Source organism: Saccostrea cucullata, unplaced genomic scaffold (genome assembly GCF_032062105.1).
Source record: "Saccostrea cucullata isolate Sc308-1 unplaced genomic scaffold, CSIRO_AGI_Scuc_v1 ctg4497, whole genome shotgun sequence".
NCBI lineage: Eukaryota > Metazoa > Mollusca > Bivalvia > Ostreida > Ostreidae > Saccostrea > Saccostrea cuccullata.
Window position 1 is genome coordinate 49331 of NW_026939998.1, and position 25658 is coordinate 74988.

Consider the following 25658-nt stretch of genomic DNA (forward strand, 5'->3'; position numbering starts at 1 on the left):
TATATTATGCGTGCCTGTAGATTTTGATTTAGGTAACATTTCACCCGACTTTCAAACTTCTTGAACAAACAAGAAAATACAGTAAGTCATCTGAGACTATTTTATAGTTTCCAGACTCCAGAATATTGATTGATTCCATCATATAATTACATTTTATATTATGTATATGATGAACTTGTAAATAAATAACGAAATTTTCAAAATTAATATTTTCCTGCATTTTTCCTGCACTCCGGATTCTGTCTAAACCGGCCAAATTTTATGGAACCGGCGGTAGCCGGTTTAGACAAATTATACTGTATAACAAATCAATCAGTCAATCTAATTGTTTGACCATGATCAAAACATGGTGCACACGGAGTGGGGATGCTTTCTCCTCACACGAATATCAATGAGTTCATGTTTTATTTCCTGTTCATGAACTTCTTTTGTTTGTATGTTTTTTGATCGATCAATGTTTGTTATGGTAACAAATTTCATTTTAGATTTTTGTAAAAATACAAAATATACCAATCATAAATAAACCCAAATAGGTTTATAGATGATTTGAAAAAAAATACATGTATGTTCATTCTATTTTGAAAAAGAGCACATTAACATGCTTTTATCATTGTCAGAATAACACTTGTTGAAGCATTATAGCAATGAGCAAGATAACAACAATAGAAAAAACCAAATATATATTGTCAGCTCTTCTCAGTCGTGCAACAATTTTCCAAAACCCCAATTTCAATCTTCTCCATGAAAATCCTCTCACCCTGTGAAAATCAGCAGCCTCTTGCTCAGGATCGAAAACCTGTTGGAAATAATAAACGTTACATCACAAACAAAACTGAACAAAGGCTTTGGATTCATGAAAATGACAAATTTGAAAAATTTTAATTTTAAAAATTGATGCTATTTTAAAACCACATCTGAATCAAGTGCATTAAAAAACGGAAATTTTGTCATTAGAAATTGGAGCTTTTAATGTTGCACAAGCTTCATATTTCATCTACAAAATAGGTACTAACAGCTAGGATGGTATAACATATGACTGGCAAAAAAATGGAGGGCTATAAAAGTCCTCTGCAGCAAAGGATCACTTCAACGGTCATCTTAATCAACTTTCAACGTCATCTACAGTAATCCCTGTACTGCACAGAATATCAGACAAGACCAATTGCTAATGCCTATGAATGAGGATTTTTTAATGCAAAGTCTGATTGAATAGTACAATTCAAAATCAATCTTTAAAAATACTTACTTGTATTAGAAACCTTAACACAGGTATGTCTAGTTCAGGATAATTTTTCCGTGTTCTTTCACGAATCTTGTTTATGTTATCATCGCAGTAATTTGTGCACTGCAGATAGCCCAGGTGAGCCAATCCAAGCGTTGTTTTAAAGATGGCCTCGTTTGCCTCGAATTCCCTAACGTTTTGTCTTCTTCGATCTCTCTTCGTTAAAACACCAAATATCGGAATATCTGTATAAGTATAATTTGAAATAAATCATCTTGGACCAAATAGATTTGTATGTTCAAAATCCCCCATTGGTTATTCGATGCTTTAAAAACATGGGTAAAAATCTACATGTGCAAGACATAACACAAACATGGAAATAGACGACATGGAAATCGCCAAAAACATTTTCCCGCGGTATTTCCTTCACTGAAATGAGGGTGAAACCGACAATACTGCCCGTATTAGATAACGCTGATTCATATCCTGTCTACCTGAATATCCTACACTGCAACACATCCAGATTTATCAAAAAACAACCATTTCATCCAGAAAGAAAAATGGAAACTCATCAGTATTCAAAATTCTCCCAATATTAAGAACAAACCAAACTATCAAAGGAATTCTTAGTCTAACAAATTACATATCTTAATAAATATTAATTTCAATGATTTTGTTATCATTTGTATAAAACAAATTATACAAAGTACTGGAATTTGCACCTCTTCTTCGACGAAGTATTGTCGATACAGCATGCATTAGTTGTACAGGTAAATGTAAATCTACTGCAGATGCAATAAAAATAATTCTGTCGACCTTCTTGTTTCCCTGTTCTTCTGGATACTTAATGTCTGTATACGTCACTCCCCTTTGTCTAAAAGGCAGAAAAAACCCTGCACAATATGCATGAAGTATATAGCTCTTTTACTTCATACAGTTATATAAATGTTTTGAGGTATGGGATAAGAAAATTCCATTCTTTTGTCATATTCAAATACCTTATATCTTCTGCTACTTCATCTAGAGGCACGTCGGAGGGAATCCTTCCATAAAATAGAAGGTTTAAAAGCTCCCTTGTGACTTCATCGTTAGTATCCTGAAATCCCGCAATGTCTAAAAAGTTTGGCTAATTATACCCCTGGAGTGACGGATCGGCAGTGGAGCTGTATCTCTCTTTTCTTATCCTAAAGTATCGAAAACAGTTACAAGTATTTACTCTTTCTAAGGCATATAACTTTTGATTGATCACTAATTTTATATGTTTATTTTTTACTTAAAAGCAAATAACAAACTGTTATGATAAGGTTTTTCCATACTAGTATGTACCATATAAACAACATATAATGACGTAATTGGTCTACAGCATTAAAGTATTCTTTAATGAAGTATAAAAAAATCACACAGAAATGTCTCAAATCCTTTGAAGCAATATAAATTCAGTGTGCAACAACTGCAATGAAAAGTCAGGCAGCATTTGACTTAATGTTAGATTCTATTTGCTGACAAGGTCATTGTATCGACCCTTCAACTTGCAAATGATGACTTTAAACGAGACTGCTGATATTTTTGTTTTATCAATTTGTTTGTCAATAACTTACCTCGTTTATAAATTGTTCATACAAAAAACATTCCCTTGAGTATCGAGTCAACTAAGACATATAAACCGCATATGCAGATGATATATTGGACCGTTCTTTTGCAATGTCACGATTGAACATGAAATCTTACCAAATTGCACGATGGGTTACTGTTTGACCAGATCCCCCAAAATCTCCCGTCCTTGTCCAATGCCTGTAGTTTCCTGTCATGCTAGTGATCATGGTGTTAATGAAGGAGGACTTTCCAGACCCAGGTGTCCCGATCACAGCCACGGTAAGAGGAGAATTTGTAGTCATTCCGACCAGATTCTTTAACTCTTCAATCAAATTCTGTCTCTGTCTCTGTGTTTCCACATTCATAATGATTTGTTTGGTGTTCTACAAAAATAAATGGTTTAATTGCAAACATTAAATAATAAGTAAAATAAAATTTAAAAATGCTTAAAATAAATCAGTGTAAATCTTTTCAAAATTTAAATATTTTATGAGGACATACAAATCGTAAATCTGGAAATTTTTGCTTTTGAAAATGTTTACAAAATTTGCGAGTTCATTGCATTCGCAAAAATATTTTTCTTAAAACTAAATCACCAGTAAGAAAATGTAAACAAAGCAGAGGTCATTCTCAAAATTTTGAAACGTAAAAATTAATCAACAGCATTTTGAGCCGAATTCGCAAAAATAAAGTCGACTTAAGAATTTCCAGATTTTCGGTATCGGCACAGTATTTGCTCAATTTTCCCGTGAAATATTTGACAATTCAATATAGAAATACACAAAAACTCATTTAGATATCAAATAGACGTTATAATTTGTAAAGGATATATGTGACATCATGTCCTGATAACAAGATAAAACAACTTTAAATCATTTAAATCTCGTCATTTCATCCATGACAACCTTCGTTTTGACAATTATTCGATTTTTTCACTAGTCTCTCAATTTACAAGGAGCTATCACTTTATTTCACTACTTTTGCTAAACATATAAATAACGTTCATTGTCTTACTGACATGTTGATTAAAGAAATCCTTAAATGTATATCTTTGTAGGCTATCAGAGTTCTTGAGTTCTTAAAGACAAGTCAGAAAACAAAATTTGAATTATATTTTTATTCTATTTTGGTATGTGCGGAATAAAACATCATAGCATGTTTGATAAAGCTTTAGACAAATTGTATAGTATATCACTCATCATTAAGCACTGTATGACAATCAATAAATGACAATGTACCTGCAATAAAAGAAAACCAATTAAGTGTTTTCAAAATTTTATGTACAGTAGCATGAATAAGTTAAGGATTCTGCTCAATAGAGAGCGCAGCATCATCCCCGGTTCAGGACAATGATATACAAACATCATCATTGCTATCCTTGACATGAAGCTGTTACGTTAGAATACACAAATATCAATAAATCACTTTGCAAAAACATCTTTTATCAAATTGAAGCAAAGGGGCAGTAGGGTTACTTATACTTGCCTATAATGCCGCTTATGTGACTGGCGGCAACAATATGTGCTGATATATGTCTTATTTAATCTGGGCGCTTATGTATAATTGTTCACACATTGTTGCCAATGTGCCAAGATTTCCACATATTTTTATCATGATACACATTTTTTATAAACACCCATTTTTTATAAACACACATGTTCTTAACACTATAGTCAGTTCATTCCTTATAGTGATATTACACGATCTTATATGAAAAATAGTTTAAGGTGTATGTATTAAGAGAGAATAAATTGACTTTTTTACGAAAATAGGACGAACATCTTGATTATTATGTAACCATTGTAGTGAAAAACATGTATATGGAGATAACGAACAGTATTCAAGATCAGAGTATATAAAACAATACAAAAGAGGAGCAGAGCAAACACGGACCTCCAGAATATCAGAGGTGAAATCAGGTGCATGGAGCTGTGAACGTCCACACAGTGCGGGGATAAACATTACATTATACAATTATGGACTGTTTAGAAGGGATACATTACCAATTATCAGGCCTGAATAGGGTTACCAACCCTATAAAGGCCTGATAATTGGTGCGCAGTACTGTTAAGGCTTCCCGGAGCTTAATATGCATTTAAATCGTAACACTGCACTGCAAGGTTGATTTTGAGTTTTATTTTTAAGTTATGTACTTAATTCATATGGAGAGTTCTCTATGCTATATATAAACATATTTGTTACGATATCACATGACCTTGTTGATCACTTGACAGTAATTTCTTCTTTTTTGGAATGTTTCACATAAATCGCTTTGGCGCAGGTTATTAACAGAATTATTATTAACTTTTTGTCACATAATTAAACTCGTTGCATCCTTTTGAACCCGAAATGTGCTTGGGAAAAGTTATACTATTTCTTTGGTACAAAATATTTCCCATTAACTTCGACATGCCAACAAATCTGAGGGTATTTTCCGCTGAATATCGTCATCTGTTTTAAAACAAGGCCAATATACATTTTTCCCAAGCAGGATTCAGCTAGAGGGGAAACTCCTCTTACATAATTTCACAAAAGAATATATAAAGATGCAGATTGAAATAAGGTGTTATGTTTATGACACTCTCACCATCATTACAGCTCAAGTATGCAGTGACTTGACGTCATTTTCATTTATGACGTCATACATTTGAAGTTCAGAGAATTGCTTCCACAGAGAACAATACAATATTCTCTGGGATGCCTTATCGTACCTGCGTGATGTATCCCATCTAAAAAGTCCATAATAGTTTTATTATCCTGAAGAATCTAATCATCGATTAAAAAGAGTAGAAAATAGTAATCAAACCTCTTGTTTTCTCATACTCTGCTCCGACTCCGATTACAAAATAATGAGTATCATTCTATTTTCTTTTTGCTTAGGTAAATATATTAAAAATATTTTATTGTTGTGTGGAAAATTATGAACATGTTGTACATTTTTTTTACAAACCAATTTTAAGTATTTTGGGGGGATTGGGTAGGGTTGGGATGTAAACACCAGAATTTAGCATTTTTACATATTACGTGTTACCCCGGCATTGATTTCGATAATAGAAAAATCGCTCAAATAGTGCGCAAAGTTTTACTCAACCTAGTAAAATACTGGTACAACCAATATAAATATTTTCTGTGTAATATTTCTCTGTATTTATTTTGTCTTTCCAACGGTGCAAGATTTATTCTGAAATGTCCAGCATTAACGAGGTTATGAATGTTTTTCACACTATACTTCTTTTTCAAGTCAGATGCGGAGAAATGCGTATATGCCATGTAAGGGGTTAACCAGAGTCCATAGAACAATACAAAATAGGAGCAGAAAAATAAACGGACCTCTTAAACATCAGAGGTGGGATCAGGTAAAAAAAAAATCATCTAAGCTATAAATATTGATATTTTTACTTCAAGTAGTTTAGTAGTAAGTATTGGATTGTGGAAATCCAAAAGTAAAGTTATACAGACATTTTCTACTACAAGAAACAGAAATTATGAAATTATGCTAAATAAAGAATACTGACGTATATTATAGTATATTTTATACTATGTCCCTTTTGCAAGAGAGCTAAAATTTGCGTATATAGTCTTTAGAAATAAACAAAACGATGACGTCCTTGAAATTTGCTTTGATATTTATTGACGAAAGGGGTTGACTATATTTAATTGTTTTTGAATGAGTGCCTCTTACTAGACTTAATTAAAGTTACTTTTAAAAATGGACTATATATACATACTTCATCACATATTTCTTGCTTTTCTTGCATTTCCTTTTAAGGGTGTCTTTCCTAAAAAAAAAAATATGCCTGTAATTACGATCTTATGCTTAGTAAAATCCTATTTACTTTTGAAATAACATTTGAACAAAATCGACTTACTTCTGTTGTATCTTCTGCCGCCATGCGTCTACAAAAACGCATTACTGTTGACCTCAGAAATGAACCCCGGATATTCCAGATAAAGAAGAGGTAAGTATCCCGTGTACCAGCGCGTATTGATCAGCATTATAAAATTATCCGAAGGAAAATTGAGTAATATTTCATTCAGCAAAATGAAGGTTTAACAGTTGACCCTGGTATAGAATACAAGCTGTTGTTCAAATTGCAAATTATATTTGAGATGAAGGCAAATAAACGACCATAGATGTAACAAATTGCTGACTAATAGTATTAACGATCTTTTCGACTCTGTGTAAAATCAACTACTCTGTTTGTAGTCTGTCTGGATTTGAAAACGGATTTTACTAAAAGACATGCTCTTAAACATCAATTGAATTGATTGTTGGAGTGTCGTAATCACCAAATGCAGGTGGTAACTATAATACTATAGAATTTGAATGCATGTATAGAATTAGTCCCTGTAATAAAGATTTTCATGTTAATCTATATAGTGTATATTGATGAATAACGTAATTCTGGTAAGTCACAACATCAAACATGTAAATTTATTGACGCTCGAATTAACAGAACACGCGGTATTGTCTTACGGATGATAACATCAAAAATTAAAAGCAGCATCAGGTTTCATCTTCACTTTCAAAAGTTGGAGATAGGAGCAGAGCAAACACGGACCTTGCGAACATCAGAGGTGGGATCAGGTGCCTTGAAAGAGTGAACAACCTCTGTCGACATTTCATATCCGCCGTATGATCTTTGTCATGATCGGGAAATAACGGGAAAAAAATCCGTTGCGTCGACAATTCAGTGTGCAAATAATGGCATAATAAATAGTATAAAAGCAAAGACAGTATTTGACTTAATGATGAATTGTATTTGCTGACAAGGTCATTATATCGACCATAGATCTTACGAAATGCCGACCTTAAACGAAACTGCAAATATCTTTGTTTCAACCTCATACAAATCCCTGGATTTTCAAACTTTCCCATTTATTCATCGCATAAGCATTAGAACTTTGAAAGTCTGTTTTTTAAAGTTGGGGAACATACTCTCACTTTTATTGAACTAAACAGACAGTCCTTTTCGATGATCTGTCTTGAAAGTCTATTGTTATTACCAGTAGTTGATGTCGTTTGCGTGCATGCGCAGTGGTAACAGTGTACATGTATATTCTAGCGTCGCGGATTAAAAAGTTTATCCTCTAGTTCGCAAGTTCGAATTCAACTATGAGACATGCAGACCGGTCCTTTAGACAAGACTGTATAAACAGATACCACGTGAAGTATATGTTTTAAGGCTCCTTACTCTATTATCTGACTACATTTCAACCTATGATTGTATAAAATATTTGCTGAAAATTCGCATATTTTCTAATGGAAATGCGATGTCCATGATTTTGCAGTAACGATGTTGATACCCTCCAATACATCAATTGGTACTAAAACTAAAAATGTTTTTCTCAAAACTGTTATGATTATTATGCACGTGTTTTTTGGCTACGGTATTTTTTACGCTGTTCAAAATCTGCCTAGTACTGTCTCTAGGCGTTTTCGATGCACAAAATTTATAAAATTGAAAATAAATTGACATAAATTGTACATGTAGTAAACGTAGGAATTAGAAGCTTTTATAACCTTCCTTAGGATTTTAATGCAGTATATAAAACGGAATTAGCAGTTTCTTAACCGATTCCTTTTTAGCTAGTTTATTCACAATTGTAAAAAATCTTACGAATAGTTGTAGAGTTTCAATATACACTGTATATCCATATGTTTATCTCAAATTATGAAGTTTTGATTTTTCAAAATATGGAAGAAAGAAAAGGAATAGAATAAAAATTCTTACCTACCAACTTAAGGGTAAAATTGGTTTGTTCTGATAGGCTTTGAAAACGATTATGGCATATGCACAAGCAGCTTTTCAATATACATACGGGACCTGTTGGACCGGAGTGCAAGCATACGTACGAAAGCCCAGAAGGCTCATTCGAGATTCAAGTTTCGAAATACGAGATTCGAAATTCGAGATTCGAAATTTGAGTTTCGACATTTGATTACTCCCCTTTGTTATATTTTACTACCAAGTAATCGTTGAATATATTTATAAGAAATGGGTCATTTGCTAAAATGATAATGCAATCAAAAATATTTTATGTATTAAAACGAAATTAAAAATAAATTGGATTTCATTTTGAAAAATACATATATAATCTTATTTTTCTCATTAAACAAAGTAGTAGATACGTGTATATGGAATATCATAAGGTCTTATCGTTGACTTGCAGAACAAGTATGTCGACTATTTTTTTATTATCAGATCGTTTCTGAGGGAGAATATTGTATTTGATTATAATATATTAAATATGAAATATTATGAATCGTCTCTACACTCTACAGTACTTCAAAGCCGGGTATATATTTCATTAAATTTATAAAGGGTACATTTGTGCAGTGAGACTTGAATGTTGAATCGAACTGTAGCGTTATAAGGTTTCACGAGTATATTTCAGTCTTTGGAAAGAAGGCTATGATCAGAGTCTAAAATATATAACCATAACGTTATAGTTCTGCATCTGACTTGGACTCATCTACTATTGCTATAAGATGAAATAAATGCCGCATTTATTTCATTTCATATTGCCAATCTGCATTGTATATATAATTTTTAATCAATTCAAGAAATCAAAACCTTAGATGAAGATAAATAATTAAATACCTAATTTTATGTTATCCCTCTATCAGGAAAACGAACGCGATTTTTATTTATCAATACTACGTCGCCTTTCAAGTTTTATAAAGTAACATTTTCAGTGTGTTTGGAAAAATGGGCAGGTGGAGGGGGAGTAGGGGTGGGGTTACTGTTCATCTTTAGACACTTGACACATATTTATAAATTCATCTATATGTCATTAACCAGTGGACAAAAATATATATACTCCTGATATATGTATTCTATTTAATATTTTAAAAGCCATAATATAAATTGAGGTATATCTTGCTGGTCAAAAACCTAATGATTATTTGTATTTCCTTCTAATATGTATAACACTCTTTCTTGCATTGTAAGTTAATCAAAAGACTTATTTGTTATAAATATAGTAAACGATTTCTTGATAGTAAAATCATAATAAAGGGGAGTAATCAAATGTTGAACCCGCTTTTGATTGGTTAATCTGGATCTTAAATTTCGAAACTCGAATTTCGAATCTCAAATTTCGAATCTAGCCTTCTGGGCTTTCGTACCTACGGCCTTGGGTACATGTAACAGCTTGCACTCCGGTCCAACAGATCGACTGTTTCCCTCTACCCCAATCAACAACTGTATAAAATAATCATCAAACAATTGGAGGGACTATTTAAAAATCCTTTTATTGAATAGTAAAGTAAACAAGAGGCCGATGGGCCACATCGCTGACCTGAGAAGCTTTGACCATTCTGTTCTTTACCAGATTTCCCCCCTTTTAATACATATTGGGATTTTTATGCAGTATATAAAACGGGTTTGTTTTAAAACGATTCCTTTTTTAGCTAGTCTATTCACTCTTGTAAAAAAAGTCTTACGAATAGTTGTAGAGTGTCAGTATATATCCATATGTTTATCTCAAATTATGAAATTTTGCCTTTTCAAAATATGAAAGAAAGAAAAGGAATAGAATAAAAATCCTTACTTACCAACTTTAGGGTAAAGTTGGTTTCGTTTTGAGTCTGTTCTGATAGGCTTTGTAAACGATTATGGCATATGCACAAGCAGCTTTTCAGAATAAATGAATGGCTTTTGTTAATCACTAAATGCGACGAATCACTTCAACGTATCCAGTTACGCTAAATATTTCTGGTCCCTTTTGCTTTTTCAATCGCATTGGTGTGTCGCAATCATAGCACATAAATTGATTTTTTTTCTTTTAAAATCTGTAAAGTTTGCCTTAGCCAAAGAATAATGTGAGCTTTTTCTATTGCAATCTACCGATGCATATCCTTATTGTCATTGTTGTGGGCGTCATAAATATTATCAACTGCAAACAAACCTACCTCAAACTATTCTCAAGTAAATAAATAAGGGGTTTCAAATGAAATGAAACGTAGGACCACGTCTTGTTACAAGGGGAGATACATCAGATTGTTATACGCCGACTAAACAGTCCCTATATAATTTCTTACTTTAAAAGTCCAACAGTTCAACTGTTTTTTCCCGACTGTCGGTCTAAAGAACTGTTTAAAATTGACTGTTAAAAAGTCTTGCCCGCTGACGTCATATGGCGCGAAACTGCGTTATGTCTTCCTCATTCGGCAAACCTCGGCTGATTCGCATTAGTAATCATGATTTAAATGTAATCAGTCGAGGAGTGCCGAGTAATTTTAACATGTCATTAAGATAAACAGAAATGACCAATGGTCGTTTCGCAACGGAAAACGGGGATGAAATCCAGTCGATACTCCAATGTACTTTCAGAAAATGTTGATGTTAACGTTGAAGAACTTGCTCTTCTTCTTGACAATCCAATGTTTGGAAATTTTGAGAACACACGCATCAGTATCCCTAACGTGAATTTCACACAATCAATCTTTTCTTTCCATGGATGTAAGGTTACCATTAGCAATTCAAATGTATCAAATTTATCAAAGAATTGAAATGTATTCTACAAGACATAGCTAGTAGCTTTAGATCTGTTTATGTCATTCTTGTTTGTTATAATTCATGATTGTTGATAAATACACATAAACATGATAAAGTCTCTCTCTCCCAAAATAATTTTACTTTTGTTAAATATTTGAATTTGATTTGGTAGGAGTATAACAAAACAGTTGTTGATACGGGTCTTGGGAAACAGTCGACCTGTTGGACCGGAGTGCAAGCGTACGGCCTTGGGTACATGTAACAGCTTGCACTCCGGTCCAACAAATCGACTGTTTCCCTCTACCCCAATCAACAACTGTATAAAATAATCATCAAACAATTGGAGGGACCATTTAAAAATCCCTTTATTGAATAGTAAAGTAAAAAAAAATTGATATTTATATAAAAGTTCTCCGACATATTGTACAACCACTTGTTATTATGAAAGAAACCGGGCATGAACATGTTTTAGCTTATTCAAATAGTCAAAAAAAAATTTATAAAAACCGAGTAAATTTTTGTTCGATTGTAAAAAGAAAAACAACGATCAAATGGCTTATTATACATTATCGATGTCTCTAATTGTATTGTCAAACATTTACAATATCATTGTGCTTAAAAGCTTCCCTGAATTATGTAGGTGGACGTCGTTTAATCATATTTAAATGTTGTGTCTATTGTCATTTTTTCATTATGAGGGTTGTCCCAGAAGAACGCAAACTTTTTAAATATTTTAAAAAATATTCCATCAACATCAATAATTCTTAGCACAGTGTTTGGAAATGAAATTTTGGAGCACTATTTTGAAGAGCTTAAAAATTTAAAATCTTTCACTAATATATACATTAAGCTTTCGTTATCCTTAATTATTACCTTATTTTTCAGGGAAATAAAACTTGTATATTATAAAATTTTCAAAATTTGGAGAAGAACTTTCAAAACAAATTAATACACTTGATAAAAGTATCCTATAAAAGATGTCATCCTATTTTTAGCTCAACTGAGCCGAAGGCTCAGGTGAGCTTTTCTGATCACATTTTCTCCGTCGTGCGTCCGTCCGTCCGTCTGTAAACTTTTCAAATTTTCGACTTCTTCTCAAGAACCACTGGGCCAATTTTGACCAAACTTGGTACAAAGCATCCTTGGGTGAAGGGAAATTTAAATTGTTAAAATGAAGGGACATATCCCCTCGCAAGGGGAGATAATCAAGAAAAGACAAAAATAGGGTTGGGTCATTAAAAAATCTTCTTCTCAAGAACCACTGGGCCAGAAAAGCTGAAACTTACGTGGAAGCATCCTGGGGTAATGTTAATTCTAAATTGTTCAAATCATGACCCCCGGGGGTAGGACGGAGCCACATTGGGGAATCAATGTTTTACACAGAAATATATAGAAAATATCTTTGAAAATCTTTTTCTCAAGAACCACTGGGCCAGAAAAGCTGAAACTTATGTTGAAGCATACTGGGTTAATGTAGATTTCAAATTGTTTAAATTATGATCAGTGGGGTAGGTTGAGGTCACAAGGGTATTACAAGGGGGAAATCTGGTAAAGAACAGAATGGCCAAAGCTTCTCAGGTGAGCGATGTGGCCCATGGGCCTCTTGTTTTCTTTTTGCCTGCATGTAATGTTTATGAAACTTAACATTTCAAAAACAAGTCTGAATCCGAACATAAAAATTTAATTTTAAATTAAGTATTTCAAAACTAGAGGGATACCAATCTATTGCCATGTTACATAAATACGGTGCCGCTAGAGGGCCAGGTAAAAATATTTTTATTTGTTCGGACAAATTAGAAATTCGTTCGGACGAATTAGTTATTTGTTCCGACGAATTAGATATTTGTTCGGACAAATTAGAAATTCGTTCGGAAAAATTAGTTATTTGTATGGACGAATTAGAAATTCGTTCGGACGAATTAGTTATCTGTTCGGACAAATTAGAGAAAATGTGAACAACTGTCAGGACACCGCGATGCATGTACGATTTGCACCAAGACGTTTCATTTTATTTTGATTCTTTGCCAAATAACTTTAATGAACAACATTATCAATAAAAATTTTAAAGATAAGTCGTTTTAATGTTAATTTCTTTCTGATAAATTTGATGTACATATTCACTACCCTGCATTTATTAATCATGACATGTAAATGATTTTTGAAATACATTTCTGAGGCATATGTGGATGAAATATTTCCGATTCGGCGTAAAACATTCAATCAAACAATCTGGTACATATGCGGTGTATAAAATGAAGAAAGGTCCTCATTGAGTTTTTAATTAAATATTCCTGTTTGTAAATTAAGAAAACTTCACAAATATGAACCTGTTCGTATATAGATCTCAGGTTCTTCCTATGAATCGCGAGCCGGTGAATTAAGATGTCAACCGGTCAATCTGGTATATTCCCTAGTCTGTTGATTTACAGAGCATAATTATAGCCCCTCCCCTTATTGGAAAGGTACATGCAGTCGAACAAACTATTTAATTTCACTTTCAGCATTTCTTAATTTTGTTTATACGCTTTTACAGTTGAGTACCAGTTCGGAGGTTCGATAGGCCAATGACTCACTAGAAAGGGGAATTATAAAAAACCAACCCCTTTTATGAGGAAAATAAATCATGAATGAATGAATGTCAAAATATTTTCAAGTAACAAGCCCCCCCCCCCCTTCCTCTATTTAAAACGCTCGATTGTCTTAATCATTGAGAAGCTTAACTTGCATTAAATTATGATGTGTTTTTAAATTTTACTGCACTTTCTAGGACCGTACATGTATTCATCTATTTTTTTTTTTATCCTTTTCCCGAAAAGGGCGTGTGTTTAATTTGGTCAATTTATACCTGCATGTTTTAAATCATGCGCTTTTCTGATATTTAAATATAAAATAGAATTTATATATAGATACTTAAAAATAGTTTTTAACGATCTTAGAAAGAATCCATTGGAGATGGACTATTGAGATTCCCTCTTTTTGTTCCTTTATCACAAAATACTTAAATGTGGGAACAGCGGTATAGAAGCAAAACTACAAATGTCCTAGCTAGTAATCCCCACCTTAAAAAAAATTAAGACCCATCGAATAAGAGGCTCGAAGTTTTGAGTCCGAAGTTTATCTAAATAATACAATACAGCAACGTAGCAGCGTTTTTGAAGGGGGGGGGCTGAGAAAAAAAATACTTACCTGAAAAGTTGACAAGTAAAAAAAAAGGGACACAGGAAAAGTTGCCCAAAGTTGACAGTCCTATTTCGTGGGGGTGGGGGTGGGGGCGCTTACTTTTTCAATGCCAATTTTTTCCCGTACCAATTGCCTGCAGTATGAAGAATAAAACCTTAAGGAGTGGATCTTATCTTTTCAAAGAAGAGGTAACTGACTACTGGCATCCCAGTGTTACCAATTTTACATCACCAGCAAAAGTTGGTCTGGTAGAACCAGATGATGTTTATTTATGACAAATCTTATGAGTGTGTCAGGGATGGAAGTGAAAAGATGTTTGATAAGAAGTAACTGACCCTATGAATTTACTAGTGGGCTCTCAGATAATATTCTTTCAGAATGGCAGACTTTAGGCCTATGGTATATACCTGTATAGAACCATTATTTCCGAATATCTACAATCAACATACCCGACTTAAATACCACGTCTAGTTGCAACGTGTGTATGTCCTGGTCCAAAGAGCTATTTATGTATTAAAAAGGGATGAATCCTCCTGAATAGACAAATTGTATATCTCTCTTTAAAAGATAATTTGTGCAAACATCTAATTTGTCCGAACAAATATCTAATCCGTCCGAACAAATTTGCCCGAACGAATTTCTTATTCCTCCGAACGAATTTCTAATTCGTCCGTACAAATAACTAATTCGTTCGTACGAATATTTAATTCGTTCGTTCGAATATTTTATTTGTCCGAACAAATAACTAATTCGTCCGAACATTATCAAATTTGTCCGAACAAAAAATAATTTGTCCGAACAAATTTCTAATTCGTCCGAACGAATATTTTATTCGTCCGAACAAATAACTAATTCGTCCGAACGAATTTCTAATTTGTCCGAACAAATAAAAATATTTTTTTAACTGACCCTCCAGCGGCGCCGTACATAAAGGATTTTAATACTAAAATCGATTTTAGGTTAACCTTGGGTAAGCATTAATTTTTATATCCCCGCTTCAAAAACGAGTGCGTGTATAGTGCGTATATAGTAACCGCGAAAACGAGTGCGTATATAGAAATGGGAAATCCGTCCGTCGCTCTGTCTTTCCGTCCGTGTGGGCGTCAGTGTGTTTCGCTTTGGGGTGCCCATCTCTTATCAGGAACTCCTCTAATACCACTGAATGAAATTTGATGAGATTTTTAAAGAATCTTTATTACATATTGCCAGTGTGCACCTACTTTTTACTTTTTGATCCAACACATATTTGGGTTTCCTATAGCAAAATATGGACACTGCCATTTTATCTATATGGGTGAAGGGGTATCATTTAGTGAGCTCATTGCTAACAGTATCTCAAGTATTAGTTATTTACGAGAAAGAGAAGTCTCGATAAACTGGTCAAGGGTTTCAGATTTAAACTTTTACTCGGTACTTAGGGCCATTGGACAGTGCATTGAGGGATCTTTATCATGCCTTAACAAGGAGCGTCGGTTTTTGAAGTATCATCTGACTAACCTGCAATTTTCACTTCTTACAGCCAAGCGCTTGGCGAAAAACGTGTTTCCTATTCTTTTATCGACTTGTGTCAATTTGGGTCAAGATTCACGACCTTTAGATCACGGAGCAAGCGCTCTACCGATTGAGTTATTTATACAATTTGAAGACAATATAATTTTTGTACACATGTCACTATCAATGAATAAGAAATTAAGATAAATCACTTACTCGACGAAGTATCCACAGAATCCCCTCTTTACCTCCAAATTGTGCCAAGCAACGTGACAACATTCGTGCAAGTTTAAGTAATAACAAAAAAGGAAATCTAAAGTAATTTCAATAATGTGGTATTTTTATGAATGCCACAAGACGTGTAAACAAATTCCTGCTATCTGTACAGAAATCTTCATATCAAAACGGGACAAAATCTTCTAAAGATCTTTCTACTCATTCTACACCTAATACTTTGCCCTATATTGTGAAGTTATTTCTTCTAACCGATATACCATTATTTTTGAGAATACAAATCAACACGCAGGCTCATTCACCGCTGATTTTGCAACTTTTAAATTGAAAACAAATTCTTCATTAGTAAATTTTAAATAAATTTATTCTGGGGTACATTTTAACTTGAAATATTACGTTGTAGCCCAAAGGGTCATCATTTGAACAATCCTGACTTTCTCGTCTACAGTGAGATGTTTCTTTATAATATATACATGTAATATAGCTAAATGTTATTTGTTTTTTGTTTTTTTTTTGTTTTTGTTTGTTTTGTTTTTTTGGATAGAATTTTAGCGAAACAGATTTTCCTCAATTGTACTTTTTAATAGTAATCATATTTTGTCGAAACTAAGTCAGAATGATTTGAACATGCTGTAATTCACTTTTTATTCACGAGATCTTTAGTTTTGCGTAATAACGCGACACAATGCGTTCGTAAAAATTTAATTCTCGCGCAAAAAAGTATTCCTTACGATTACATAGAGGAATAACAATTATTCGTGAAAATTATGTCTCGCTTACATAGAGTCAATGACAATCTCGCGAAAATAAGGTGTCGCAAAAAAGTAGTGATCTACAGTATATGGATTTGAATCTACAATGCATAACAATCTTTGTATGTGTTCCTGAGTAGTTATAAACCTTGAAAATCTTTATTATTCAACAATTTTATTCTTTTTCAGGGTTGCATAGAAAATTATCTGAACAGACATATGCGTATTTGTAAATCAGGTACAGTGCAGTGAAATTGAGTTTCAAAACAATACCTTACGTTGTGAAAAAAAACTAGTCAAACCGCGTGAAAATCACATTAAGAAAAAAGGGCATTGGGCTCACAGACCAGTCTGCAATTTCCGTGTAAACTGTTGAGTAAAAAATATGAAGAGAATAATATCGATCTTAAAGTTCAACTTATCCAAATCAGCAGTCTCGTTTAAAGTCATTATTTCGAAAGTCCTATGGTTGATACAATGACCTCGTCAGCAAATAGAATTTATTATTGAGTTAAATGCTGACTGACGTTTTTCGTACTAATAGTAAGTCTATTATTTATACACTGAATTGACGACGGATTTTTCCGTTATTTCACAATCATGACAAGGAGCACACGGCGGGTGTGACGGTCAGCTGGGGGTGCTCACTTCTCCATGACACCTGATCCCACTTCTGATGTTTTGGAGATCTGTGTTTGCTCTGCCCCTGTTTTGTATTGCTTTATGGACTTTGAAATTGAATACTGTTCGTTATCTCCATATCCTACCTTATACAAAATAAAGAAGACTTTCTTTCAATATGACCTCTAAAATATTCAATTGACATGCATTTAAAAAAAAGGAATTTTTGTTTTAAAAAAGGTTACGTTAGAAAACAATTTATCTTTTTGCATATAGATGAAACCGGGCACCATGTTTCTTTTCATGGTAAAGACCACTTGTGATTTTAATATTCAGATGATTCATATCAGCTACATTGATTGGTTTTCAAGACAACATCGTCTTTGTGTTTTTAAATTTTGGCATCACTTAAAACCATTAAAATCTGTCAGTTTGGTTTTTAGAATACAACATGTTGTTAAGAATGAATATAAGGTTGATTTTTTAAATGTTTGAATGAGTATGGAAGTATCGAAGGTGACTTCCTTCTCTTTTATCTGCAAATTCATAGACACGATAAGTGTCATTGAATTTCTTACTTAACATAGGTATGCTGTAAAGTATAATTTCTTATTGCTGTTTCTTTCTTCAGGCATTTTTTTTAGATATAAGCCTTCTATAGTGGATCATGTGCATATATTTTGAATGCGCCTTAATGTTCTCCTCAGCAGAATTATTTACTTTTTCATTTCAACAAAGTTATCATTTTGATAGCTCCTTGAACTGAAAAATTGTACTAAATCTCTAATTTCGTTATTTTTTAAACCAGCCGAGTATCCATGAAACATATAGCGATAACAAACAGTTTTCAGAATCAAAATTCTATATTAATATTCATGGAATTAACTACAATATTTCCATTTCTAATTTTTTTCTCTGTGATAACTCTTTGAAAGTTAGGGGTAGTTTATTTCTTGATACTTCTTCCGGAATGTAAATTAGGCAGGTCAGTAGGTCGGGAGCTAAGGAGGCCTAATACGCATGCAATTCTCGTGCGCATCTGTCTCTGTCTCTGACGCTAAGGAGGCCAAATATGCATGTAAATCTCGTGCAGCTGCCTTTGTGTTTGAGGTCGGTTGGCGAGGACTATTGAAATTGGCATGGAAGTCATCATGTGATTTAAATCTATTTATCTACATTTTTAAAGTCTAAATCTACAATTTTATTTCACAATGAAATGGAAATATAAGGAATCACTGTCTAGTTAGAAGCCCGTTATGCTTAAATTATCCCATGTTTCCCACTATTGTTGATGCCCTGACATACCCTCCTAACTAGACAGTGATTCCTTAAGTATTACATTTACTGGACCCCGCTATGTATCTCTGTTTGAATAGATTTTTATGAAGTTTCGAAATCCAATATAGATATGGGGATTCGAATTCACTTTGGTTGTTGAAAATGTTGAATATAATCAAAACTTGAAGATTTTTACCTTCTATTAATTGATTGTATATTGTTTAACGTCTCTCGAGAAAATTTTTCACTTATATGAAGACGTCACTGTATGCCGGAGAAGGGCTTCAAATTTTGACCTATACTCCTCACTCAGGGCCATTGAACAGTGAGGGTTTTTTTATCGTGCCAGAGCCTACCGTGACACGGGACCTACGTTTTAAAGGTCATATCCGAAAGACCCATGACTTTCACTTCTAGTGCCGAGCGATTGGCGAAGGAACAGTAACACCTTTGTTTACGTCTTAGGTATGACGCGGCGCTGCGAACGAGAATCGAACCCGGGCTTCTCGATCACGAAGCGAACGCTCTATCACTAGGCTACCGTGACCGGTTTTTTTCCTTAGAAAGAGAGCTGCAGTATAAGTTGGACTACCAAATGAAAAATTAAATCCCAGTTCCTCTTAAATACAATTTAGATCATGAGTCTTACAAACAATTTGTTGTAAGAAAGGACAAAAATCAAATTCAACAACAAATTCTTCGCAGGTTAAACGCTAACCTAACACAACCCTAGACGTGGGATCAGGTGCAATGAAGGATAAAACTCCACATTCGACTGGGTAAACATAGCAATCTTTTGAAAAAAAATTAAATATCATTAAAGTGGTTTACATGGCACCTGATCCCACATCTGATGTTTTGGAGGTCCGTGTTTGCTCTGCTCCTATTTTGTATTGTTTTACGGACTTTTGATTCTAGAAATTGTTTGTTATAGCATTATGATTCATGGACACTCGGATGGTTTAAAAAATAACGAAATTTTTCAGTTCAGGGAGCTATCAAAATGATAACTTTATTGAAATGAAAAAGTAAGTAATTGGAAATTGCTGTTAGAGAAATCACGTCAAGGTGTTATGTCTTCTCCACATTGAACCATTAGTCCTTTGCATTTACACAAAAACAACGACGATAACTTCCATTCCATTGCATTTCATGTGTATCTCATTAAGTTCAAGTATACTAGTAACCGCAATCAAAAACTTTAAAGTAGCAATTTACATTTTAAATGCAGGATAGGAGCAGAGCAAACACAGACCTCCAAACATCGGAGGTCGGATCTGGTGCCATGGATGATTTAAAACGACACTGCTTATATATTATTGTTTCATCGCGAAACCATTATTCAAACACTGAATTGTGTACATATTTTCCCGATCATGACAACTAGCACACGATGGGTGTGACCGGTGGTATGGTTCTCCTCCATGGCAGTGGATCCCAACTCTGATGTTTTGAAATGTCAGTGTTTATTCTGTGCCCTTTTTTCATTGTTTCCATTGACTTTTTAGATTGATTGCTGCTCGTTATCTTCATATCTAATTTTAAATATTTGTTAAGTAACGTCTAAAGGTCTTTAGAGGTAATTTGGTTATCGGATAATGTTTAATTCATTCTTATTATTCTCTTTTTTTCAAAATTTCGAGTACTAATGAAAAGAGCATAAAGCTATTGTTGACAAAAATGAATTTACTTACACTCGAAGAGAAAAATTCTTTAGATAATGTTTCCATTTTTTCATCCTTTCTTGGCTTTGTGTAAGCAGCAGGTATATTCTTTTCTTTTTCCTCACCTCTGGCTATGGAAAAATATATTAATGTTATGTTTCTATTTTTTTATTTTTTTTTTAAAGCTCCGTTTCCAAAGAAAGTTAAAAACAGGTAGGCTTATACAGGAGCAAAATTAAAATTAAAATAAAGTTTAAAAGCCTACATACTCTAGACAAAATTGCTAACGCATCACTATTAAAAACCTGTTTATGAAGTATTTGATATAAAAATATGTTACTTTACTAATAATAAAGCATATTAATGTCAAACCTTATAAATAACTACAGTGTTTACTGAAGTGTGACCAAATCATAGAAAAAAAATAATATCGTGTCTATTCCATTATCGAAGAAAAACATTTCGATTTATTTATGTTCTTTACATTTGTAGTAATTAAAAACTCAGAAAAAAGTGCACAGCTGAAAATTTTTGTTCGACACTAATACCGATCCGGCAAATGTTCAATTCACAAATAAGAATTAGCATGCATGTGGTGCATTAGCAATTTTGTCTAGTGTATATATATTGTGAATGAGGAGCTTTGACATCCCTTCAATATTTAAATTTGGTGAAAATGTTAACAATAAATTCAAACGGCATATATTAAAATTTTGTGATTTTTTTTTCAGACTTATTAAAAGTGTGGAATTGCAAAAATATAATTGCAGAGCAGGTTAAAATTAAGTAATTCACAACCATAACTCCGAAATAATATCGATTTTCATATCTTGTGTAAAATGGTGCAAACAACAAAAAAGTTTAGACGTTCAAATCAAGATCCCTCGTTGCTCATCGGCACTGCATGATTCCTGGCCCCCTTTGGTTATTTCTCACATTGTTGATTAGAAGCAGTAGATCGAGTTTGACGAGGAATTTTTAATATATGTAAGGGTGTTGCGCACTTCTGGTTGCAATATCCGTAAGACTGGCCACAGAAAAAAAATATGGTTGCAGGGAATTTATTTTACGGAGTTTCAGACGACAATTCAAGTGGATGTGACCGACTTCGAAAAAAAGATGGCGTACGATGGTTACATTGTTTATCATTAGATAGGGGATATATTTTTATCAAAACAAAAATGAGTAACATCAGGTGTGTGTAGTGTCTTCATATGAGTAAAAATATTCTAGAAAGGGACGTTCAAAAACAAGCAAACAAACACAAACATATTCTTAACCATGACTTTATAATTTGCATTGTGTTGTACTATGGAAAAGCCCAGAAAAAACTTTATAAATGTTGAAATAAGGTACTCCTTTAACGGACGTGACATAATTATGTTAAAATAGTTATTAATTGTGTGAGGATAAAGAAAAGGAATAGTTGAGAACCTGCTGGACCAGGTGTTGTATAAATCCTCTGTAGGTTAAATCAAACTCACCTTCGTTGAAAGGAATGTTTAAAGTATTAAAGACCGTTTTGTGGTTTTAAAGAAATTCATCTTAAGGATGTAAAAATTGAAAATAAGCAAGATTTTTAGGTGTAGAATTAATCCAGGTCCTTTAAAATATAGCCATGATAATGAGTCAAACAGAAAAAAGACAATATAAACTTTTTTACTTGACTGTTTTGATCTGATCTATTTATAATGGACTTTTGAACTTAATTACGCATTTTGTTTGTAATTCTTATATGATTTTAGGCACCAGATGCATGTTTAACATACCATTTCTCTTGAGCTCTAGCACAAATTTTCCTTCAAACAGCAATCCGGTTTCTTCATCGTAGGCAATGTAACCAATCTTTGTATACCTTCCTGTACCTGAAATTTGTTGTTATATTTTGAAATTTTTACTATGTGGAATTGATGTTGTAAATCTTTAATTTAGATGCACATGTGTCAATAACAATCAATTTAATGGAAAATATCATTCAATCTTGGTTGCACAGCAACAATAGAGATACAATTGGATAAATTAAATTCAATAAATTCAAATTTTACCGTGGCTCAAATTTTAGAATATTTGCTCAACTTACAGGAACTTGTCTTTTGGACATCCCTTGGCTGGAGAAGATTTTGAACTGTACTTTTAGCACATGAAGTGTCCAAAGCTGAGAGGAAAAGTTTAATGGCTTCTGCTCCTTTATGTAAAATCAATTTGATCAACTGCAAAGTCTTTTCCCTACAACAGCCACTGCTATTGTAAATAATTTCCAGGTCTTCTGGCGATATAACCCCAGCACTCAACAGAGGGGTCTGGATTGAGCTAATACTCACTACATCCAGTATCTCCGGTAAATTGTCCAAAATATTTCCTTTGACTTGTTCGATGTCTGAAAATTGAAACACATTAGTATCAACACACTTTAACTCACATATCCAACCCCCCAAGCTTTAACCCCCCCCCCCCCCAAAAAAAAAAATAAAATAAAAACCACACTGTTATGCAGAGTAAAAATGTTTATACTTTGTGCAAAGGGTGACTACACTTAAGGATCGGCAAAATGTGCGTCAAAGTAAACTTTCAAAAACAGTCATTTTTCTTTTAATTGTATGAATGATCAACATAATTTATAACTTTTCTTAATAACTATAAATAAAAGTATGTATCTACGACGTACGAATCTGATTTCTGAGGCGGGGGTCAACACAAGTTCTTCCATCTCCGTATGATAATGATGACGCCACCTTTTTTACTGACTTTATACAGTCATAGTCAGCGCATGTTTGTCTTTTGTACTCTTTTTGACTATAGTTGTAAGTTTGCATTAGTAATGTTTTGTTAAAAGGAGATTTATAGACAAGGGCTCTGACGCGTTGAATATTATAATTCACCACGTGATCTTTCCTCGGGTAATTTTGTGAATAAAAAATTCTGTCATGTGACTAGGACACTGTCTTCGAACACGTTAAGTAGTCAGTCATCGATTTAAAATATTCTTTACAAGTTTACATTCATGGGCTCATACGTTTAAAACTGTTGTAAATAATGTGCTTGTGCCATACAGATTAAATTCGAAGATGGAAGATAATGATTTAGTAATGTTTGTCTAATTTTAGATTAATTCTCCCTATATGTTATCTCCTTCTCTCATACATACATAATGACCAATCAAGGGCAGGTAAGTGTAAATGATCTGTATTTGGAAAGCCATCAGGACAAAAACATTAAACATATTATTGCATTACAGTCTAAAATCATTTTTAACATTTAAATTGGGTGTCTTATTGACAGGCCACTGTAGTAAATATATAAAAGTGGCCTGTCAATAAGATTTAAATGCAACAGAAGCTACCGAAATGGCCCAAAACATAGCGTTAAGTGCAGTCATCCTTTTACAGTGTGAAATATTGTAATGAAACATATGGAGATAACAAACAGTATTCAAGATAAAAAGCCAATAAAACAATACAAAGCAGGAGTAGAGCAAACAAGAACCTCCAAAACATCAGAGGTGGGATCAGTTGCCATTGAGGAGTGAACATCCCCTGCTGACCTGTCAAATTTGCGGTGTGCCCCTTGTCATGATTGGGAAATAGTGGAAAACATCTGTCGTGTGTCAGTGTATAAAATAATGGACTAACAATAGGTATGAAAAAGTCAGTCAGCATTTAAATGATTTCAAATTTAGAGCAAAATAGGTTTTGGTTACTTGATATTGAAAAAGCTTCAAGACTAAAGAGGTAATAACGCAATAAATGTTGAAAGAGCAAGCCCTACATTCTTTTATTTTAACTGTGTTTAATTAAGATGAATTTGATGTTATTAGATAGTGTTACCAATATCCCGATATTTCGATGTATCTGGAAACAGTCGGTCATAAATATATTTGTTTTTCTCCTTCAGTTTTTCTAGAACAACTTTAATTTTCTCATCGGGTTGATCCTTTAAAAATTTCAAGAAAGCTTCTGCTTTTATTGTCCTCAAGCCCGGTTTGTAGAACATTTCAATAACGGAACGAAAAATATCAGCAACTTCTTGTTCTTTCAGTAACCATTGTGGCTCAAGTTCCTCTAGAAGGAAGCTGTAACATCTCTCCAAACGGGACCTATAGGTAGTCTCAGGTATCGGACGATCAGCTGATTTCAAAATATCAGAAGGTGGATCTGTAAAACAAAAAAGTGCATTCTTGGGTGATTTTTTTACAAGTCATACCCAATATCCCATGTAGCACAATAACTCAAGTGGGTAAAATAGCTTTTCAGCTGTTCTTACAAATTCCTTTTTAATACCTATTTGTTCGTGTGCTTCTCTGATCTTAACTTCAATGTTGTACTTTTCTTTTGTCAAAAGTGTTCGGACATCTCTAGATTCAAATAGATGTGCTAAAAATCTGCAGATACCCTCTTTTTCTATGAATTGTTTTAACTTTGCAATTGCGTTAGGTGACTCCGTTTGAAGAATAATTATAATAGATCCTAATGATGTTTTTTCAAAGGTAAAGTGTGTTCCTTGAGCAAACAATTCTTCCGAGTTTGGGATTTCTTTTATCACTTTCTCAAGAACTTTTTCATTTCCACCAACACCCGAGATTATCATTTTTATTTTCTGTACTTCCATTTTAGGAGCTAAAAAAGAAATGGTGTTTATTAATGTTATGTCAATTTTAAAATTAGTAAAAAATCAGTTGGTTTCTTGTTACACCATTTTTCTTTCCGGATATTATTTTTTTTAGATTGGCATCTGGTTTTAAAAAGAAAGAGAACTACGAGGATGTGCTTGATAACCCCTAGTATAATTCCTCCTGAAGGCAATTGAAACTAGAGGTACTGTGAGCAATGAGCTCACTAAATGATACCCCCCGCCTCCCATATGAATAAAATGGCAGTGTTCATGTTTTGCTCTCGAAAATCCAAAATATATGTCAGATCAAAAAGTAAAATAGGAGGTGCACAATGGCAATATGTAATAAAGATTCTGTGAAAGTTTCATCAAATTTCATTCAGTGGTATGAGAGGAGTTGCGGATAAGAGATGGGTACCCCAAAGCGTAACAGACGGACGGATGGACAGACGGACGGACGGACGTACAGACGGACGGAATTAAAGATTACTATATACCCTCCCGCTTTTCA

At 33.4% G+C, this 25658-nt stretch overlaps 2 protein-coding genes across 2 annotated transcripts; both read right to left on the minus strand.

The window, feature by feature from the left end:
• Positions 1 to 613: 613 nt before the first annotated feature.
• LOC134254432 (uncharacterized) lies at positions 614 to 23246 on the minus strand. The gene is made up of 9 exons (XM_062736950.1): positions 23198 to 23246; positions 22620 to 22916; positions 22309 to 22404; positions 20570 to 20670; positions 2971 to 3198; positions 2221 to 2348; positions 1945 to 2096; positions 1247 to 1467; positions 614 to 796 (listed from the first exon to the last, which is right to left on the minus strand). Exons 1-9 carry the CDS (start codon positions 23244 to 23246, stop codon positions 614 to 616), a joined length of 1455 nt encoding a protein of 484 aa, XP_062592934.1.
• A 1103-nt stretch (positions 23247 to 24349) lies between these two features.
• LOC134254433 (uncharacterized) lies at positions 24350 to 25201 on the minus strand. The gene is made up of 2 exons (XM_062736951.1): positions 24817 to 25201; positions 24350 to 24690 (listed from the first exon to the last, which is right to left on the minus strand). The coding sequence occupies exons 1-2, from the start codon at positions 25142 to 25144 to the stop codon at positions 24350 to 24352; spliced, it is 669 nt and encodes a 222-aa protein (XP_062592935.1). The 5' UTR covers positions 25145 to 25201.
• Between the last annotated feature and the right edge of the window lie 457 nt (positions 25202 to 25658).

Coding starts and splice junctions, on each gene's coding strand:
- LOC134254432 (XM_062736950.1), bottom strand. CDS start 23,246: ATGGAAGAACTTGTGTTGACCCCCGCCTCAGAAATCAGATTCGTACGT. Junction 22,405..22,619: donor TGTCCAAAAGACAAGTTCCT/GTAAGTTGAGCA, acceptor AACAAATTTCAG/GTACAGGAAGGTATACAAAG. Junction 2,349..2,970: donor TTGGGGGATCTGGTCAAACA/GTAACCCATCGT, acceptor GGGTATAATTAG/CCAAACTTTTTAGACATTGC.
- LOC134254433 (XM_062736951.1), bottom strand. CDS start 25,144: ATGGAAGTACAGAAAATAAAAATGATAATCTCGGGTGTTGGTGGAAAT. Junction 24,691..24,816: donor AGAAGCACACGAACAAATAG/GTATTAAAAAGG, acceptor TTTGTTTTACAG/ATCCACCTTCTGATATTTTG.